This window comes from Saccopteryx bilineata, chromosome 9 (genome assembly GCF_036850765.1).
Source record: "Saccopteryx bilineata isolate mSacBil1 chromosome 9, mSacBil1_pri_phased_curated, whole genome shotgun sequence".
Classification (NCBI taxonomy): domain Eukaryota; kingdom Metazoa; phylum Chordata; class Mammalia; order Chiroptera; family Emballonuridae; genus Saccopteryx; species Saccopteryx bilineata.
Window position 1 is genome coordinate 24,854,083 of NC_089498.1, and position 17,614 is coordinate 24,871,696.

Genomic DNA, 17,614 nt, shown 5'->3' on the forward strand with positions numbered 1-17,614 from the left:
CTTCCATTCATTCTTTTCTTGTACTACTTACTATACTACTGTTGCGTCGTCATGTTTTCCCAAGCCAGAAATCAGTCAGTGTACTTGGTCTGTGTGTATGTTTAGGGGAAATGTCTATTCCGGGAAATAATTTGCTGCCTCTGCTACACATCTATCCCTCTCCAAGTCCCCTAACTCTGGGCCACTTATTTGGTGATTAATCCCATTTTGTCTTTACATAATTAATGTGTGATATGCATGTCTGGTCTCTGCGGTCAGGGCCTGTAGGTCTAGGTTCATTTTGGGCTTCTGTGTCCCCCACAGTGCCTTGTGCATGTTGGGTGACCCAAGCAGTCCCCACCAGTTCTAGACCCCTCCCCGTTCCTGCTCTGTGCCACCTGCCGTCTGGTGCCTGACCCTCACCCACTGTCCCATTTCCCTTTGCAGATGACGTGCTGACTAAAGACGCGGGTGAGTGTGTGATCTGCCTGGAGGAGCTGCTTCAGGGGGACACGATAGCCAGGCTGCCCTGCCTGTGCATTTATCACAAAAGGTACAAGAGGGTGGCAGGGCCAGCTCAGCCCCATCCCGGACCCCAGAGGGCTCCTTCTTCACTGTGGGCGGGAGAGAAGGGCAGACCCTCATCACTAGCCCTTCTGTTCCCTTTGGTTGTGGGACGGCGCCTGCCCCACCCAGCTGTGAGTGGGGTTGGGCTGAGGCCCCGGGCTGAGCCAGACTGCCAGAGGTTTTGCTCTGGGTTGACGATGGCCCCCCTGGACAGTGGGGGTGATGGCGAGACCTGTGGAGCTCCACAGGTTGGAGGCCCTTAGGGTCCTGCAGAGCCAGAGATTCCCTCCTTTGGAAGGTTGATCTTTCATCCATCTTCCCAAACCTTTTCTTCCTCCATGGTCCCCTCTGCTCCATGGGCTGAGAGGCTTCTCCTTTGTGCAAGAGAGGCAGCACGGAGGGGTGTGCCTGCTGCTCCCCACCCCCTTCTCCCCAGAAGGCCAGGAGTCAGGAATAGCCGCTACCTGTGGGGCCACAGCACTGAACCCTGCTATAATTAGCAGGGCTGAGATTTGTCCTCAGGCTTCAACATGAGCCTTGTTCTTGTTTCCAACTGGAAAGAAGACACCTCCCTACCCAAGACGGAGGACGCTCTGTGCTGCCTGTGGCCACCACCTGCTCTTGGCTTCTCGAGCCTCAGCACTTCTTCCTGACACACAGGTTTTTCCAAGCCCAGCTCACAGGGCCACCGGCCGCAGGGCTGTCGTGGTGCCTGGCAGGCAGATGTGGCTGACGCAGGGGAGGCTCAAGGTTGGCCTGGAGGGAGGGGTCTTGGTCTGGGCCCAGCACAGAGTACTCCAGTGTCCTGGCCAGGCACCAACCAGAACCAGAAGAAGGGAATTTTTGGCTCTGGGGTGAATTATGCAAATTACCTGTCTGGATCCTGTCTTTGAAAATAACCGGATGTTGGTTTACAAATCAGAAAGATGTCTTGGGGCGATCTCTGTTCCCTCTCTGGTTGCAGAAGGTCCTTTCTGTAAACGCTGGAGACCAGGGTCTCGCTGCCAGCCTCCTGTCCAGCTCCCCTTAACAATATCACTGAGCCAGGGGGCTGTCCTTCTCTGGGAAGGACTCGATGCTGGCTGCTGACCACAGCCAACTGAACCAGGTAGCTTGGGGGTCTCCTAAGAAGCCACCCCTGGAGAAGGAGCCTCAAGGCTTCTCCTTTGACCCAGAACTCAGAGTAATAGCCAGCCTTCTGGGGCTTGGTTCCCACTTCCTGTTCCTCAGCCTTAGGGACAGCTGACAGCTGTCCTGCACCCCCACACACACACTAGTAGCTGTTGCCATCCTGCTAGGCTCTGTGCAGGTAAGGTCTTGATCCCTCTCAAGGCCACACTTCCCCCTTCCAGCATTCAGATCCACCCAATCCTGTACCCACTGTGCCAGGTTGCTGCCCAGGCTGAGCCTTCTTGCTGCTTCAGAAAGCGGGTATCTGGGGACACGCTTGTTTTCCCCTGGGGTCCTCGCAGGCCAGATTTAGGAAAGCCTTGCTCAGAAACCTGACCCTTGGAGCGAGCCCCCTAAGGAGTGGCCCGGTCAGCGGTAACGTGTCTCCCCTTGCCGCCTCCTGCCTCAGCTGCATAGACTCGTGGTTTGAAGTGAACAGATCTTGTCCAGAACACCCTGCGGACTGACCCTGCTGGGCTCGCTTGCTGACTCCTCTCAAAGGTGAGCCTGTGGTCGGGGAGCACCCCAAGCTCAAGGCTTGGGGTCACGTCACTCCAGGGGCGGGGGCTGAGTTGCCCTACCCACCCCGGGGAGGAGAGCATCTCATCAGTTAGTGTTTCTGTGGGGTGAGGGTGATTCTGAGAAGGCTAAAAGATACAACCTTGCATGATTATGAAGAAGAACCTGCTCGGTACAGTTGATTCTTCGGGGAAAGGCCAGTCTGTCCAGACGTCTAGGGTGAATCTCCCTGGAGAAAGTTCAGGGAGAGCCCCTTGGAACATGCCAGGTGGGAGGAGCCACACCAGCGCGAGGACCTGGACTGCACCTGCCGTGTGTTTGCTGAGCGGCCGGGGCAAGTCCCTACTCCTCTCCCACGTGTGGGCATCACACTAACAAGACCGCTGTTGGCCGGCGTGTGTCCCCTGCAGTGCTCGTCAGCCATCATCCCACGGCTGTTCTTCCCGCCCCAGGCCACCTCCCTCACGCAGGTGCCAGATGGATCTGAGACCTCCAGGCCAGACTCAGCCCACCCTTCCCAGAGCACAGGTCCCTGACTCCTCCACAGGCCAGTCAACTGTCTTCCTGTCCAACACGTGCACACACGGCCCCCTGTAGAACCTTCCGGTCCGACCTCTCCATTTCTCCAGGGCACCCTGCTTTACTGCCGACTGTCCTTCCCTGTTCCCGTCTCACCTGTCCCTTCCAAATTCTGGGCTGGCAATTTTTTTTTTCTGGGAAACAGATAAAACCCCCAGAAAACCAAAACCCTGACTGCCCCCCTCCTCTCATATCCAAAGGTTTGGGGGCCTCTCTTCTTTTCTCTCTCTTGTTTTTTGTTTTTGGTTGGGTTTTTTTTGTTGTTGTTCTTTGTTAGGTTTATTTTATTTATTCCAAGTAAACTCCCAGAACAGCTGACGATGGCAGACAAATCAGGGACATTGCTCTTTACCTTCACCTCAAACTCTGAGGTCATGGGGAGAAGCGCGAGGGTGAGAGTGAGGCCGAGGGCGCGGAGCCCAGCACCTCAGCCACGTCCGCATCCGCGTCCTGGCATGATGCTTGCCTCCTGGGGCCCAGACTGGACCACAGGTGCCCCAGCCGCCTGGCTTCACGCTGCCCGCCGGGAGCACGACTGACGTGTTATGGTCCACGCAGGGACAGCCAGCCCTGTTCCTGAGAGGAGGCTCGGACACTGGGGCAGAGCTGAACTGGGGACACCGGTGGGAACAGGGCACCCCTGCCACACTGGCTTCCAGAGAATGGTTCTCCCTTTCTCCCTGAGGACACCAAATCGGATGAGCTGCAAGTTTGAGAGAAGAAAGAATCGACCGCCATCCTTCCCCACACCCTTCATCCCAGGAGGGGAAGGGCATTTTCTTTTTCACCTTTGAAAGGCATTGTGAGTCTGTCTCTAAAGTGTTTACAAAAAAAAAAAGCATAAAAAAAAAGTCTAGTGTCGACTGGTGTTTTCCCCCGTGATGTTTACAGATTGCTGTCCGCTGCCCAGCTAGAGCCCACTCAGTGACAGAGATGAACAGAGCCAGGTCTGCGTGCTGATGGCACGGGGGCCTGCCCGCACGGCCCTCCTGTGCCCGCACCCTGTCGGTTTGGCCCTCTCTGTCGCCAACTGCTCGGCCTTGGGGGTTTTTTTGTCCATTTTTCTGGCTTCGTTTTTCACTTTTCTCCCCTGGGGACCCTGAGATCTTGACTTCGTTGCCAAAATATCCAAGCTTCTCCCCCTCTAGTCTCCAGTCTTGATTCTTCTCCCTCCTTCCCTCCTGGTTCTGGTCAGTTCAGAGGATTTAACAATCACAAGTGTCCTGCAAAAATGCCTGAACACTTTTCTTAGGCCCTTGTGTTGTTTTTTCCCCCCCACAAAACTTAGACACACAAAAGACTTACTAAAGGAATATGTACAGCTACCCGTTTTCAGGCACTCTGAGAACATTTTAGCCATCAATGTTCAGATGTGGCGTCAGCCCATGCAAGATAGGTTTCTGTATTTATATATTAAAATACAAAAAAAAAAATACACCCTTATAAAATGTTTAAAAAAATGTTCGAAGCTGGGGGAAAAGCTTTCTTCATTAGTCAAGATGTTTTGATATGGTATTAAAATAATGTCTAATAAAAAGCTGCATTGTGTGACTTTATTTTAATGATGTTGTTACACAATCAGGAAATGGGGGTCGTACACCTATCACCCATTCCCTCCCCTCCCTCCTTAGCCTTCCGTCAGCATACTGCTTGGGACTGCCAGTGGGATGGGGTTTTCAGAGCAGTCACACCTGGGCAGAGGGAGCATGGCAGGCAGGTGAGACTCCAGGCCCACAGGTTAACTGACCCTCTCAAGCATCATGGAATTAATCTGCCATCACTTGTGGAGTGGTTGTAATAAAACTCTTCTGCAAGATCTGCAGGGGCAAAGATCTTGCAGTCACTGGCGGCTGCAAGGATGTGGGTTCGTCCAGGTGTTGGCCCAGCACCCTACCCCCGCCCCCCTTCATCCTTCACTCCCCATCCCACATCCTGCCTGCCGGTCGCCTAGTCCGTGTCTCAGTGCTGACTCATGGGCATGCTTCATTGAGGCCCAGAGATAGGCCCTGTTTTGGGGCTAAGCCAGCTCAGAGCCACTCGGGGCTCACAAGAGTTGGCACAACTCGGCTGGACGGGAAGCCTGGGGCACTGGGTAGCAGTGCACAACCGGCCTCAGTCCCCATGCCAGACGGGCTCCCAGAGCAACATTCCAGAGCCTCCTGCCCAGTCTGCGAAGGAAAGCTCCGGAGCGAGAGGACTCCACACCGCCTCTGCTCTTCTCAGGCCTCCAAGCACGGCTGCCTCTGTGGGCTCCAGCCCCGCCGGGCCCAGGCTCTGCAGCCATCCCTGTCCGACGCTTCCTGAAGCACCTACTCAACAAGGGCACTGCAGGCCGGTGGGACATGTGAGCTAAAGTACAGGCACCCTCCGCATGTTCAGATAAATGTTTATACTAAAGAAGAGTATTGGGACTCAGCCTGGGCCCTGGAGTCAGACCCTTCTGCAGTAGAAGTCCCGGGGCACCAGCCATCACCATGGTGGCCAGAACGTGAGCTCCAAACTGTCTGCACGTGGCTTCTCTGGTCCTTGGCAGAATGCTTTTTGGGGAAATGACTTCATTTGTCTAAACTTCAGATTCCTCGCATGTGAAGTGAGGATAGAGTCACGCAGCTCAAAGGTCACTGTGAGGGTCAGGGCGTCTGCCCAGAAGCCCCTGGCACATGCATGGCAGGCTCCCTTGTAGCCTCATCACTGCAAAGAGCATTGTTCTATTCACAGCACTGCCTGCTTCTGCCTGGCAACTGTGTCTCCCTGTTCTATATTTAATTCCTCCAGCAAAGCTGGCCCGGAAGGAGATCTCCTTGCCTGACCCCCGGGCCTGCAGGCAGAGGGCTGTATGCCCACCTCAGTTGCTTAGACCTGGCGACCTTGGCAGCATCCTGAGTGAGCTATGTAGTCATGAGCCAGCTGGGGCAGGGCTGGAGCCCACGCCAGGTGCTATTCCAGCCTCCTGAGGCTGATGCTAACCCCTTTCCTCACCCCCAGCGACTTTCATTCCCACCTGGCACACTGCAGCCCTCTGCTGATGACCATGTCCTTCAAACTCAGACTTAGATTGCCAGGTCCTGGGGTGGAGGGTGGGACAGGGGTGCCTAGACTTCCCAGGTGGAACTGGTATCTGTCATCTTCCATCTAGACCAGGGGTCCCCAAACTTTTTACACAGGGGGCCAGTTCACTGTCTCTCAGACCATTGGAGGGCCAGACTATAAAAAAAAAAACTATGAACAAATCCCTATGCACACTGCACAGATCTTATTTTAAAGTAAAAAAAACAAAACGGGAACAAATACAATATTTAAAATAAAGAACAAGTAAATTTAAATCAACCAACTGACCAGTATTTCAATGGGAACTATGCTCCTCTCACTGACCACCAATGAAAGAGGTGCCCCTTCTGGAAGTGCGGCGGGGGCCGGATGTGGCCCGCGGGCTGTAGTTTGGGGACCCCTGATCTAGACAGCTCTCAGAGAGGAGAGGATGGGCAGGAGCTGGGAGGCAAGTTCCCCTCACTGCCATTGGTGGGTTTCCAGGGGTACCTCACATATAAATCCTGTAGTAGCCTTTAATGTTAAGGCTTTTAGGAGACAGATGGTGAATTATATAGGTGAATGATGTCAAGAAATATGTGGATTTCAAATGGGTTTCTCCAAAATACAGCAAATGAGACAACAGTGTTCCTTGAATCTTAGTGGCTGGTATGTCGGTGAATAGTGTACTCGTTCTTTCAGCTCTTCTGTATGTTTGGAACTTTTCCTAATAAAAATGTATGGGGAAATGGCCACTTGCTGAGCACCTGCTAGCTGCCAGGCATTTAAGAGAAGAACCCTGCCCTGCAGAGGAGAAACCTGGGGCTGCCCAGGGGGCCCCTAGGGGTGGGGCCCAGTGAGCCGTGTCTCGGGGGATGCAAGAGGCTGGCCTGGTTTGGGGAGGAAGCCCACAAGACTGGCCCCATACCACCCCTTGGCAATTGTTCCCATCCAGGGCAGCCAGGGGACAGGAAAGTCACAAGGAGCAAACTCCAGGCTCAATCCAGTGTTAACACTGAGGAAGGGGTCCTGGAACCAAGTGGACTGAGGAGTCACAGAGGACTGCGCTGCCCAGGGCCTGAACAGCTGGTGGGGAGAGGTGAGGGGGGTTGGAGCGTGGGGGCAGGGAAAGAGCTCAGAGATGGTTTGGGAGAGAGAAGAGTGAGGCAAGAAGGAGGGTGCCCCTGCTTGGCTAAGGGCGAGGGGGTGAGGGAGTTGGGCCCACACAATTGGCTCCTGGGACCTGTGGGGTGGGTAGAGAGCTTAGAGTTGGGCTGTCAGTACACTAGGCCCTCCCCAACCCTCAGAAGTAGGGGGCTGAGAGCTGTAGGCCCTGACAAGGGAAAGCTGGGCGCACAGCTCCAGCAGATGCTGTGGTGTCTTGAGTTTATGGTGTCAGGCGCCCTCTCGTGGGCGTAGGGGGGACAACCAGGACAGTATCTCTGGCCTGGGTTCCCAAGGCAGGGGTACGCCCCCTGATGGACAGACTGCCTTCCAGGGCAAAAGAGTTGGGGAGTATAATAAATCATGCCTGGAGATTTATTTTTTTACTTCCACTTCCGATGATTGGTAGCAGCTGTTTAAAGAACATGTTCAGAATGTCCTAAGGCCCAGCTGGGGCTCAGTGGGGGAGTCTGTCATAAATGATGTTCACCATGGGCAAGTGCTCAGGCCCTGGGGTTCCTACCAGCAAAACAGTTTTGGGATAGAGACCTGGGTTCCTCAAAGTGACCTTCATCTGTAGTGTGAGCACCATCCCCTCCCCAGGCCGCAGGAAGTCAGAGGACAGGTCTGGAACGAAGGATGAGGGTATCACTGGCCAAGTGACCGGGGGAGGGGGGGTACACAGGCACAGGAGGCCATTCACAGGTACAGCCTGCTCATCTCCAGACAGCCACAAATGGGGTTCAGTTTATTTTAGGGACCTAACAAGAACTATTGAGATCCTTTCCGACACCAAGACAGCAGTGCCCCTGTCACGAAGCAGATGGAGTAGGGCTAAGTGCTGGCTTCCTCAGGCTTTGTCCCCAGCAGGGGGGGGACCTGAATGGAGGGGAGTCATCTTAATCTCTGGGGTCACCCACACCACCTCTCCCAGCCAGGCCAGGATGTGTAAGAGCAGAGAGGAAGCAGCTTCACCAGAAATGACCCTGAGCCATTTACTGGACCAAAGGCTCCCGAGGACAGCACGCGGGCAGGGAGGAGCCAGGCCTGCAGGCTTCTCTCCCTTCCTCTGGCCCTGGGCTCCAGATAAGAGACAAAGGCAGAGCTATCCCATGGCAGGAAGAAGGCCCACCAAGATGTCCCATTGTCTGGGGGCTTGTGGGCCTAGTGCTCAGAGCCCCTCACAGCACCTTGCCTGGGTTCATGAGGCCTCGGGGATCCAGTGTGGCCTTGAGCTGCCGCATGGTCTCCACGCCCACGGTGCCCACCTCCTCCTGCAGCAGCTGCCGCTTGCCCAGCCCAATGCCATGTTCCCCGGTGCATGTCCCGTGGAGAGCCAGTGCCCGCCTGGGAAGCAGGGGAGGAGAGACCATCAGCGGGGTGCTCCTCCCACTCCCTTCGGTCTCCCCTCTCCTCCCTGGTCCCGGCTTTGCTCTTACCTGCCCAGCTGATGTGCAAAGGCCTTAACCCTGTGGAGCTCCTCAGGGTCTTCCGGGTCTACCACCAGGATACAGTGGAAGTTGCCGTCGCCCACATGTCCAATAAGGCCTCCTGGGGACCCAGAGGACACAGCTGCTGCCCCAGCCAGCCCTCCTCCCCTCCCGCTCCTCCAGCAGTGGGGGGCAGAACCTGTGAGCCTCGCCGCCTTCAGGTCCTCCTTGGCCTGCACCAGGATCTCCGGCAGCCGGGAGATGGGCACACACACGTCAGTGGAGTAGCCCTGGGACAGGGGGCAGGCCTGTGAGGTCCTCCCCTCACCCCCGGCCTGCCCAGAGGTAAGGGGCCACTGTGGTCAAGGTCTGAGGGGGCTTGGCCTCTATCAATCAATTTGCCTGCTTTTCTCTAGGCCCCGGTTTCCCCTGGACGACAGGATGAGGGCTGGGCGTGCTCCCCAGGCGCTGCCGGCTGAGGCTTCCACAGCTCTCCTTGCTCCCCACCCGCACTGGTGTTGCCCCCGCTTCCCTGTGCCCACAACCTGGCTCAATGTAGAGGCGCCCTCCTGAGGGTTTGGCACAGAGCTCTACTTTCCCTCTACATAATGAGAAACAGGTGGGGGCAGTCCTGCCTGCTATGGGCCTAGGCTGCTGCTCTGGACACCAGGGTAGTGGCTGAGCCGAGTCCGTGGGGCTGAGCCATAGGTCCCCTCCCCTCAGCCTGGCTCACCTTGCAGCCGGGCCGCAGGGCCAGGGCTGCATACCAGGCATTGTGCCGGGCAGCCCAGAGCTGGCTGCGCTCCTCCGCCTCCTTGGCCCAGGAAAAGTGGGAGGCTCCGTGGTACTGGGTGATCTCCTCTGTGGGGGGGCAGGGGAGTTGACACAGGGCCCTACTCTGGGCAGCCCATGCCCCCTGCCCCCAGCATCCCAGCACACCTGCCCGCTGCACCTGCTCTGCCAGGGCCTGCTGGGAGCCATGGAACTCGAGGAAGAGCGTGGGTGCCACAGAGCAGTTCAGTTTGCTGTGTCTGTTACAGGCGTCTATCATGACATCATCCAGGAACTCTGGGACCAAGGAGAGGGCAGGTGAGGTGAGGGCTGCTCTTGAAAGGGGGTCTCTACTGAGGAGCCCACCTGGACTGCCCAGTTTCCAGCTCACCAATGCGGGCCACAGGCACTGCAGCCTGGAGGATGTTCACAGTGCTATCCACGGCTGCCTGGACACTGGGGAACGCACAGGTGGCGGCCACTGTGGCCTCAGGGACAGGGTGCAGGCGCAGAGTGGCGGCTGTGATGAGGCCCAGTGTCCCCTCGGAGCCCACGAAGAGCCCGGTAAGGTTGTAGCCAGCTGCACTCTTCCTGGGACCCCGGGGACACACAGGTAGGTGAGTGCCCAGGCCACATGAGAACAGATTTCTGGTCAGAAGCTTGGAGCTAGGAGCTGGGGCACTGTCCTCCACCCCCCACCCCCCGCCCCGTTCCTGCCAGGTAGGGTGCTGAGCCCGAGGTCTGGGCTGGCCCCCTCCACCCAGACTGCCATCAAGGCGTGTGTTCCTGGCACAGCCCCCATCAGCCTCGAGAAGGGACAAAATCCAGTACCCTCAGGTTTGTCCCACATGGCAGTTTCAGAAGCCCGGCCCACCTATGGAGGAAGCCTCGTCTCCGGGTAGAGGGTGCTCACCGGAAGTGGCGGCCCTGGCCGGCGGTGTGAAGCAGCTGCCCACCAGGCAGCACCACCTCCAAGTTCAGCACGTTTTCCCGAATGGTGCCATAGCGTACAGCGTTGGTTCCCGAGGCCGCAGTGGCTGCCATGCCACAGAGAGAGGCGTCTGCCCCTGGGTCTGGAAGGCAAAGGGCAAGCAGAAGGCAGCTAGGGGCATTAGGGGCAGGTGCCTGGGGGCAGAGGGCTTTCCTCAAGCTCCAGAAAGAGTCCTGCCTCCAGGGAGCCCTCAGGGCCCCAGGGAAGGGCCTCGAGTCCCAGCCTACCCACAGGAAACCAGAGGCCACTGTCCCGCAGGTAGGTGTTGAGTGCTTTGCGGGTGACTCCGGGCTCCACCACCACAGAGAAGTCTTCTGCATTCAGTGCCAGGATTCGGTCCATATGGGTCAGATTGATGCAGACACCACCCTGGCGGGAGGGGTGCCAAGGGGCCAGCTGACCTAATTTTGCTGCCAGGCCACAGTCCCCAGGACCCCACCTTGAGGCTAACCACCCAGCAGCCAGACCAAAGCCTCAGGATGGCAGGTAAGAGGATTAGACCTGAGCGACCAGGCTGTGTGGGGGGGGACCAGAGCCTGGCCAGCAAGGGGCCACCATACCTGCATAGCACAGACTCCGCCTTCAAGCCCAGTGCCCGTGCCAAAGGGGATGATGGGCACGTCTTGGCTGTAGCACAGGGCTGCCAGCCGGCTGACCTGTTCCACATTCTGCGGCCACACCACGGCGTCTGGAGGTTGGCACCTGGAACGAGACCCTGAGCAGTAGGGGGACATGGGACTCTCTGGTCCTGCTCACATTTCAAGGATCTCCAAGATATTACAGGGCCTGGGGCAACACACTGGGACTGGGGTGTGGAGCAGAAAATGCCAGAGTACCCCAAAACAGACAGGTAGGGAAGAAGCCAGCCCAGAACCTTCACTCCCAGTCAGGGTCTCTGACAGAGAAGGGGACCCCCCATACCTGTGGATTGACTCATCGTGCCCATGCTGTTCTAGGACTGCAGCAGCAGTAGACACGTGGGGGCTCCCCACAACTGCCTTCAGAGCCTCCACAAAGTCCTTGCTGAGTTTGCCCTGCAGAGAAGAAACATGTTGCCAGAGTCACTCAGACACCTAGGGCCCAGGCCTGCCCTGCGGCAGGTGGGAGGGGTGGGGCTGGAGTAGAAGAGGGGCTGCTAGGTCTCTGGCCTCTCCCCCACCTCCCACTGACACAACCTCCAAGGCCCAGACCTTGCCTGTGGGCCCACCAGAAGCAGTTCCTCTCTACAGGTATGCACTTTCTTTCCTTTTCTTTCTTCCTCTCTCTGTCTCTCCCTCTTTCCTTCCTTTTCTTTTTTTTTTTTTTTTTTGGTCTTGTTGTTCATTGTTTTAGGCATAACCATTCCCAAACAGAGCCATGGGAGTCAATATTTCACTTCAGGAAAACTGCCGCCTGGTTAAAAAACAAGACCTAGATTCCCTCCACAAAGAGAGGTGTCCGGGCCCTGGCCAGTTGGCTCAGTGGTAGAGCGTCGGCCTGGTGTGCAGGAGTCCCGGGTTCGATTCCCGGCCAGAGCACACAGGAGAAGCGCCCATCTGCTTCTCCACCCCTCCCCCCTCCTTCCTCTCTGTCTCTCTCTTCCCCTCCCTCAGCCAAGGCTCCATTGGAGCAAGGTTGGCCCGGGCGCTGGGGATGGCTCCATGGCCTCTGTCTCAGGCGCTAGAGTGGCTCTGGTCGCAACACAGCGATGCCCCAGATGGGCAGAGCTTCGGCCCCTGGTGGGCATGCTGGGTGGATCCTGGTCAGGCGCATTCAGGAGTCTGTCTGACTGCCTCTCCGTTTCCAACTTCAGAAAAATACCAAAAAAAAAAAAAAAAAAAGAGGTATCCGGCCCTTGATGGATAGCTCCAGTGGTTAAAACATAAGCATATCATCCCAAAGCGCAGAGGTTGCCAGTTCAATCTCTGGTCAGGGCACATACAGGAGCAGGTAGATGTTCCTGTCTCTCTCTCTCTCTCTCTCTCTCTCTCTCTCTCTCTCTCTCCTTTCTCTCTTTCTCTCTTTCTTTATCTCCCTCTCTCTTTCTAAAATCAATAAAATGAACATTTTTTTAAAAAGCGTCCACTGGTTCCATGACACAGCCAATCCTTCCTTAGTCATGCTGTCATCTCTGCCCCACCTCTAAGCCAGGACTGCCCTAGCCACACCGGGGACACAGAGCTTGATAAAGGAAGGACAGGAAGAAAAAGTTCCATTACCCAACAACTCCAGTGCCCCCACCCCCACTCCATCTCAACTAGGGGATTAGAGGGTTCTTGGAAACTTGAGGATTTCTTCCCATTTTACAGATGGGAAGTATAGGCCAGCAAGTCAAGAACAGAACCTAGCCTAGAACCCCAGTCCCTGCTTCCCAAGTACTCTTTCAAAAGGTGTGTGTACACTTGGGTGCCCCCTTAGGGCACCCTGCAGCCACTAACCTTTCATTTGGCACCCCCGAACCCCACTCATGATGGCTGTGGGAGCCTTGGTCCAATCTCACTCAACATCCACACCTGATACAGGGTGAACCCACGGATCCTCGGCTCAAGGTTATAGGGTGCGGAGGCAGCACAGAGCCTGGTGGGAACTTGGCATGGGGGGCCAACCGCCAGGGGTCTTCCCCTGCCTACCTGCCTTACACTGGAGCAGTAGCCCCTCCAGGGAAACAACCTCCAGGTTGCTGCAGCCCTGAGCAGACTAGCCATAGCTGAACAGTGACTAGAGAGTGTGGACACTTAAGCTGGGTAGCTGCACCACCAGCCCATTGGCTGTGCTCAGGGTGGAGCCTGCTTAAGGTGGCACTCCTTAAGGTGGCCCTGCCAGACCTTGCTGAGTCCAGTATGTCTGCCAGTATCAGTACTTCTAAAGGAGAGGTGAGGCTCATCTAACACAAGGGGAAACAGAAACAAAGGCAGGCTCCTTGCCATGGCCATAAAGATCCTGCCAGTTCCTGCTGACCTCTCCATCTACCCACTTCTTTCCAATCTCCTCCTTGGCCTCTGAGCTCAAGTTTCATTTTCCCTTCCTGTATATCCCTAGCTCCAGCCAGGCTCAGGGCCCTGGCACACACCCTTGCCTTTCTCACCCTGCAGGTCTCATCTCCAGTGTCACAGAGTAGGTGAAGTCAGGGCTGGATGGAGGAAAGGTTCAGGGGATTAAATAGAGTAGGGCAGTGAGACAAGTCAGGAAGCCTTCCTGGAAGAAGAGAGCTAAGGATTCATAGCAGTTCACCAGGTAAGTGATGGATAAGACTATTGCATCACTTTCATCTCCACTCTCCCACTGGGCAGAGCCCAGGACCATCCTGAAGTGATGTGGCTCCTGCTCTCGAAGGTAATTCCAGCTCAGTTTTCCTCCCACCACAAATTTGAAGGAGCCTGTTGCTAACATTACTGAGATAAAGCTATTCATAACTTTGTTTTTCTTCCCAGTCAAATCAGGGATACAAACATCTACCATATTTCCCCATGTATAAGACACACATTAATTCTGGGGCCCAAAATATGAAAAAAAAAAAAAGTATTACATAAAGTTATTGAACTCAAGTTTTATTCATCATAAAACTCATACAACTCCTCATCCACACGAAAAAGCAGGAAATGCAAGTAAAAAAATCTACAACCACCGTATAAGACACACCCAGTTTTTAGAACCCAAATTTTTTGAAAAAGGGTGCGTTTTATACATGGGGAAAATACGGTACTTAGGCCCTTTTCTCCAATCACATTTGAACGAGCTCACATTTCTACTCTGAATGTGTTTCGTAACTAGCTTGTCTCAAAAAAACAACAACCCTTTTTCACAGTTGGTTAGTTCGGATCATCACGATCCAGTGAAAGTCCACAAAATCCATTTGTTTAATGTGTCTCATAAATAAATCTCTTTCAATCTGTGACAGTTTCCCTCTTGCCCTTTGTTTTCCATGTCATTTATTTGTTAAAGAAGCTGGGTCACTTGTTCCGTAGAATTTTCCACATTCTGTTTTTGGATGACTGCATCCTTGTGGTATTGTTTCATATATTTCACTAATTTTTTTTTTTATTTTACTAATCTTATATTTTTTTTTTTTTTTTTTTTTTTTTTTTTTTGTATTTTTCTGGAGCTGGAAACGAGGATAGACAGTCAGACAGACTCCTGCATGCGCCCAACCGGGATCCACCCGGCACGCCCACCAGGGGGCGATGCTCTGCCCCTCTGGGGCGTCGCTCTGTTGCGACCAGAGCCACTCTAGCACCTGGGGCAGAGGCCAAGGAGCCATCCCCAGCGCCCGGGCCATCTTTGCTCCAATGGAGCCTCGGCTGCGGGAGGGGAAGAGAGAGACAGAGAGGAAGGAGAGGGGGAGGGGTGAAGAAGCAGATGGGCGCTTCTCTTGTGTGCCCTGGCTGGGAATCGAACCCAGAACTTCTGCACGCCAGGCCAACGCTCTACCACTGAGCCAACTGGCCAGGGCCATATTTCATTTTTTAAATTATTTTATTTATTGATTTTCTAGAGCAAGAGGAAGGGAGAGAGATGGAGACAGAAAGAAATACTGACTTGTTGTTCCAATTATTCATGCCATCATTGATTGGTTGATTCTTGTATGTGCCCTGACCAGGGATCAAACACACAACGCTCTCACCAGCTACCTGGCCAGGGCCTAATCTTGTCTAGAGGTGGCACTGTCCAATACAACTTTCTATGCTAATGGAAATCTTCAATATCTGTGCTTTCCACTATGGTAGCCATTAGCCATATGTAACTAATGGTATTAGAGCTCTCTGTGGTAGGGGAAGAGGTTCCAGGTAGAGAGCATGGCAGACCCTCAAAGCACCACGATGTAGATCTGTAAAGTTCTGGACTAGGGCTGTGACATCTACAACAGAGCATTATACCCTATTCAAAAAACTGCCCCTGGCTATGACTAGGTCCCAGTTAAGATGGTGAATGTGCCTGACCAGGCGGTGGCACAGTGGAAAGAGCGTCGGACTGGGATGCAGAGGACCCAGGTTCGAGACCTCGAGGTCGCCAGCTTGAGCGCGGGCTAATCTGGCTTGAGCAAAAAAGCCCACCAGCTTGGACCCAAGGTCACTGGCTCCAACAAGAGGCTACTCGGTCTGCTGAAGGCCCGCTGTCAAGGCACATATGAGAAAGCAATCAATGAACAACTAAGGTGTTGCAATGTGCAATGAAAAACTAATGATTGATGCTTCTCATCTCTCTCCGTTCTTGTCTGTCTGTCCCTGTCTATCCCTCTCTCTGACTTACTCTCTGTCTCTGAAAAAAAAAAAAGATGGTGAATGTGACCCCCCAAGACATCAAGTGACCATGTGGCCAAAGCAGGCCATCATGTACTGTATTCTGTCAGATCTACCAAGTCATAAAGACAGGCAGGTCCAAAACAATTCAGTATAGATGAGAGGGAAACAACATGGGGCACAGATGGGGCCCGTGGAGAAAGTACGCTGCATGAGTAGGCGGCCCAGACACCCGTGTCACCAACCATCGCTTAGCAACACTTGTCCCTCAGCTCACACCTATGGCTGTAGGGGATGTCTTATGACAAGCTGGCAGAGGTAGAAAAAGTTCAAGTCTGAGTCATGAATGGGTTGGCTCAATATGAGGATGTAAGCTGAAAATGGACTGATGCTGCTCTACAGCCCCACTTAGCGGTAACCCTGAAATCCTCCCAACTGGCAGAGCTCCAAGTCACCTACTTGGTCATCCCCTTTTGTAGAAAGAAAAGTGACCCAACAGAAGAACATATATGGGCACTGGTGATTGGCATGGCAGGTTGGCCAGGGGCCTATGACGAGAAAGATTTGGAAAATCAGGGTTAAGGAGGAAGCAACATGTAGTTGGAGCTATAGGAGCAGGTACAAAGTGAGATTTTTTTTTTTTTTTTTGACAGAGAGAGAGTCAGAGAGAAGGACGGATAGGGACAGACAGGAAGGGAGAGAGATGGGAAGCATCAGTTCTTCGTTGCAGCTTCTTAGTTGTTCATTGATTGTTTTCTCATATTTGCCATGACGGGGCGGGGGCAGCTACAGCAGAGCAAGTGAACCCTTACTCAAGCCAGTGACCTTGGGCTCAAACCAGCAACATGGGGTCAGGGCCATGATTCCACGCTCAAGCCAACGACCCCGTGCTCAAGCTGGTAAGCCCGCACTCAAGCTGGATGAGTCCGTGCTCAAGTCAGCAACCTCAGGGTTTTGAACCTGGGTCTTCCGTGTTCCAGTCCGTACTCTATTCACTGCGCCACCGCCTGGTCAGGCCAAAGTGAGATCTTTATATCACATGTATCCCATGTTAACACCCACCAGAGAACATCTACCACATAAGAGACTAAATGAAGTAGATAGCAGAATTCAGCCAGTTGTCATCGGCCAAGCTCTGAATAATCAACTCAATGCTGGCACAGTGGTTGTAAGGCTACAGGTAATAGTGGGCCTACCAGCATAGACACCCACTCACTAAAGCTGATTTAGCTACCACCACTGCTGTGGGTCTAGCCTACTGCAACACTGAGCCCCAATATGACACTATTCCTCAGGAAGTCCAGCCAGTCAACTGGTAACAAGTTGATTATATTTCACTTGGGAAGGGGAGCAATTTATCTCAACTGAAATCAACACACATTATGCGTACAGTCTGCCTCTGCTGTCAGCATGGCCTCCACTCGCTGTCTCACAGTGTTTGATCCACCAACACGGTACAAACTTGGCATCAGCTCAGTCCAAGTGACTCACTGTTTATCAAAGCAGGTATAGTAGTGGGGAAATGACCAGGGGATTCACTAACCCTAATGTATACCTCACCATCCAAATCACCAACCTGACACAGTGACAGGAGGCATGGCCTTCAGAAGGTGTACCTAAGGCACCAGCTTAGAAATGCATCTAGTCAACCATAGTGCCAGAAGAGGACATTTTTATATAAATAACAGATAAAGGTTGAGTATCCATATTATTTTTAACTTTTTAATTTGAAGTGATTTTACAACTTAACAGAAACATTGCAAAAGTAGTAGAGAGGAATCTTATATACTCTTCATTTAGTTTTTTTTTTTTTTTTTTTTTTGTATTTTTCTGAAGCTGGAAACGGGAAGAGACAGTCAGACAGACTCCCACATGCGCCCGACTGGGATCCACCTGGCACGTCCACCAGGGGCGACGCTCTGCCCACCAGGGGGCGATGCTCTGCCCCTCCGGGGCGTCGCTCTGCCGCGCGACCAGAGCCACTCTAGCGCCTGGGGCAGAGGCCAAGGAGCCATCCCTAGTGCCTGGGCCATCTTTGCTCCAATGGAGCCTTGGCTGCGGGAGGGGAAGAGAGAGACAGAGAAGAAGGAGGGGGGGTGGAGAAGCAAATGGGCGCTTCTCCTATGTGCCCTGGCCGGGAATCGAACCCGGGTCCCCCACACGCCAGGCCGACACTCTACCGCTGAGCCAACCGGCCAGGG

At 54.1% G+C, this 17,614-nt stretch overlaps 2 protein-coding genes across 12 annotated transcripts in view; one reads left to right on the forward strand and one right to left on the reverse strand.

The window, feature by feature from the left end:
• Nucleotides 1–4,305, forward strand: part of ZNRF1 (zinc and ring finger 1) — a 121,070-nt gene extending 116,765 nt beyond the window's left edge. Inside the window, exons 3-5 of one of the 4 annotated variants that reach the window (XM_066244092.1) lie at nucleotides 427–532; nucleotides 2,126–2,217; nucleotides 2,414–4,305. In XM_066244092.1, coding sequence (XP_066100189.1) covers nucleotides 427–532; nucleotides 2,126–2,183 — 164 coding nt within the window. In that variant the 3' untranslated portion in view covers nucleotides 2,184–2,217; nucleotides 2,414–4,305. The remainder of the gene's footprint in view (nucleotides 1–426; nucleotides 533–2,125; nucleotides 2,218–2,413) is intronic. The other 3 variants (XM_066244093.1, XM_066244091.1, XM_066244090.1) reach the window with 3 other exon arrangements.
• Nucleotides 4,306–4,734: 429 nt separating this feature from the next.
• LDHD (lactate dehydrogenase D) lies at nucleotides 4,735–12,928 on the reverse strand. 8 transcript variants are annotated; one of them, XM_066244088.1, is made up of 12 exons: nucleotides 12,807–12,928; nucleotides 11,119–11,231; nucleotides 10,758–10,899; nucleotides 10,425–10,566; nucleotides 10,120–10,279; nucleotides 9,598–9,797; nucleotides 9,375–9,503; nucleotides 9,169–9,296; nucleotides 8,635–8,725; nucleotides 8,445–8,556; nucleotides 8,196–8,352; nucleotides 4,735–5,505 (listed from the first exon to the last, which is right to left on the reverse strand). In XM_066244088.1, the coding sequence occupies exons 1-12, from the start codon at nucleotides 12,879–12,881 to the stop codon at nucleotides 5,503–5,505; spliced, it is 1,452 nt and encodes a 483-aa protein (XP_066100185.1). In that variant the 5' UTR covers nucleotides 12,882–12,928; the 3' UTR covers nucleotides 4,735–5,502. The 8 variants fall into 8 exon arrangements, with proteins under 8 accessions (XP_066100185.1, XP_066100180.1, XP_066100179.1 ...); XM_066244083.1 differs by lacking the exon at nucleotides 4,735–5,505 and adding an exon at nucleotides 7,365–7,632 and having other exon boundaries at nucleotides 8,201–8,352; nucleotides 8,445–8,502; XM_066244082.1 differs by lacking the exon at nucleotides 4,735–5,505 and adding an exon at nucleotides 7,365–7,632 and having other exon boundaries at nucleotides 8,201–8,352.
• Nucleotides 12,929–17,614: the final 4,686 nt, after the last annotated feature.

What these genes read in the sequence shown, in the direction of transcription:
- LDHD (XM_066244082.1), bottom strand. Translation starts at nt 12,881, where the DNA reads ATGGCTAGTCTGCTCAGGGCTGCAGCAACCTGGAGGTTGTTTCCCTGG. An exon ending in GGCCAGGGCCGCCACTTCCG is followed by an intron (nt 9,798 to 10,119) that starts GTGAGCACCCTC and finishes CCGGGGTCCCAG; the next exon opens with GAAGAGTGCAGCTGGCTACA. An exon ending in CCGAGGCCTCATGAACCCAG is followed by an intron (nt 7,633 to 8,200) that starts GCAAGGTGCTGT and finishes CCTTCGTTCCAG; the next exon opens with ACCTGTCCTCTGACTTCCTG.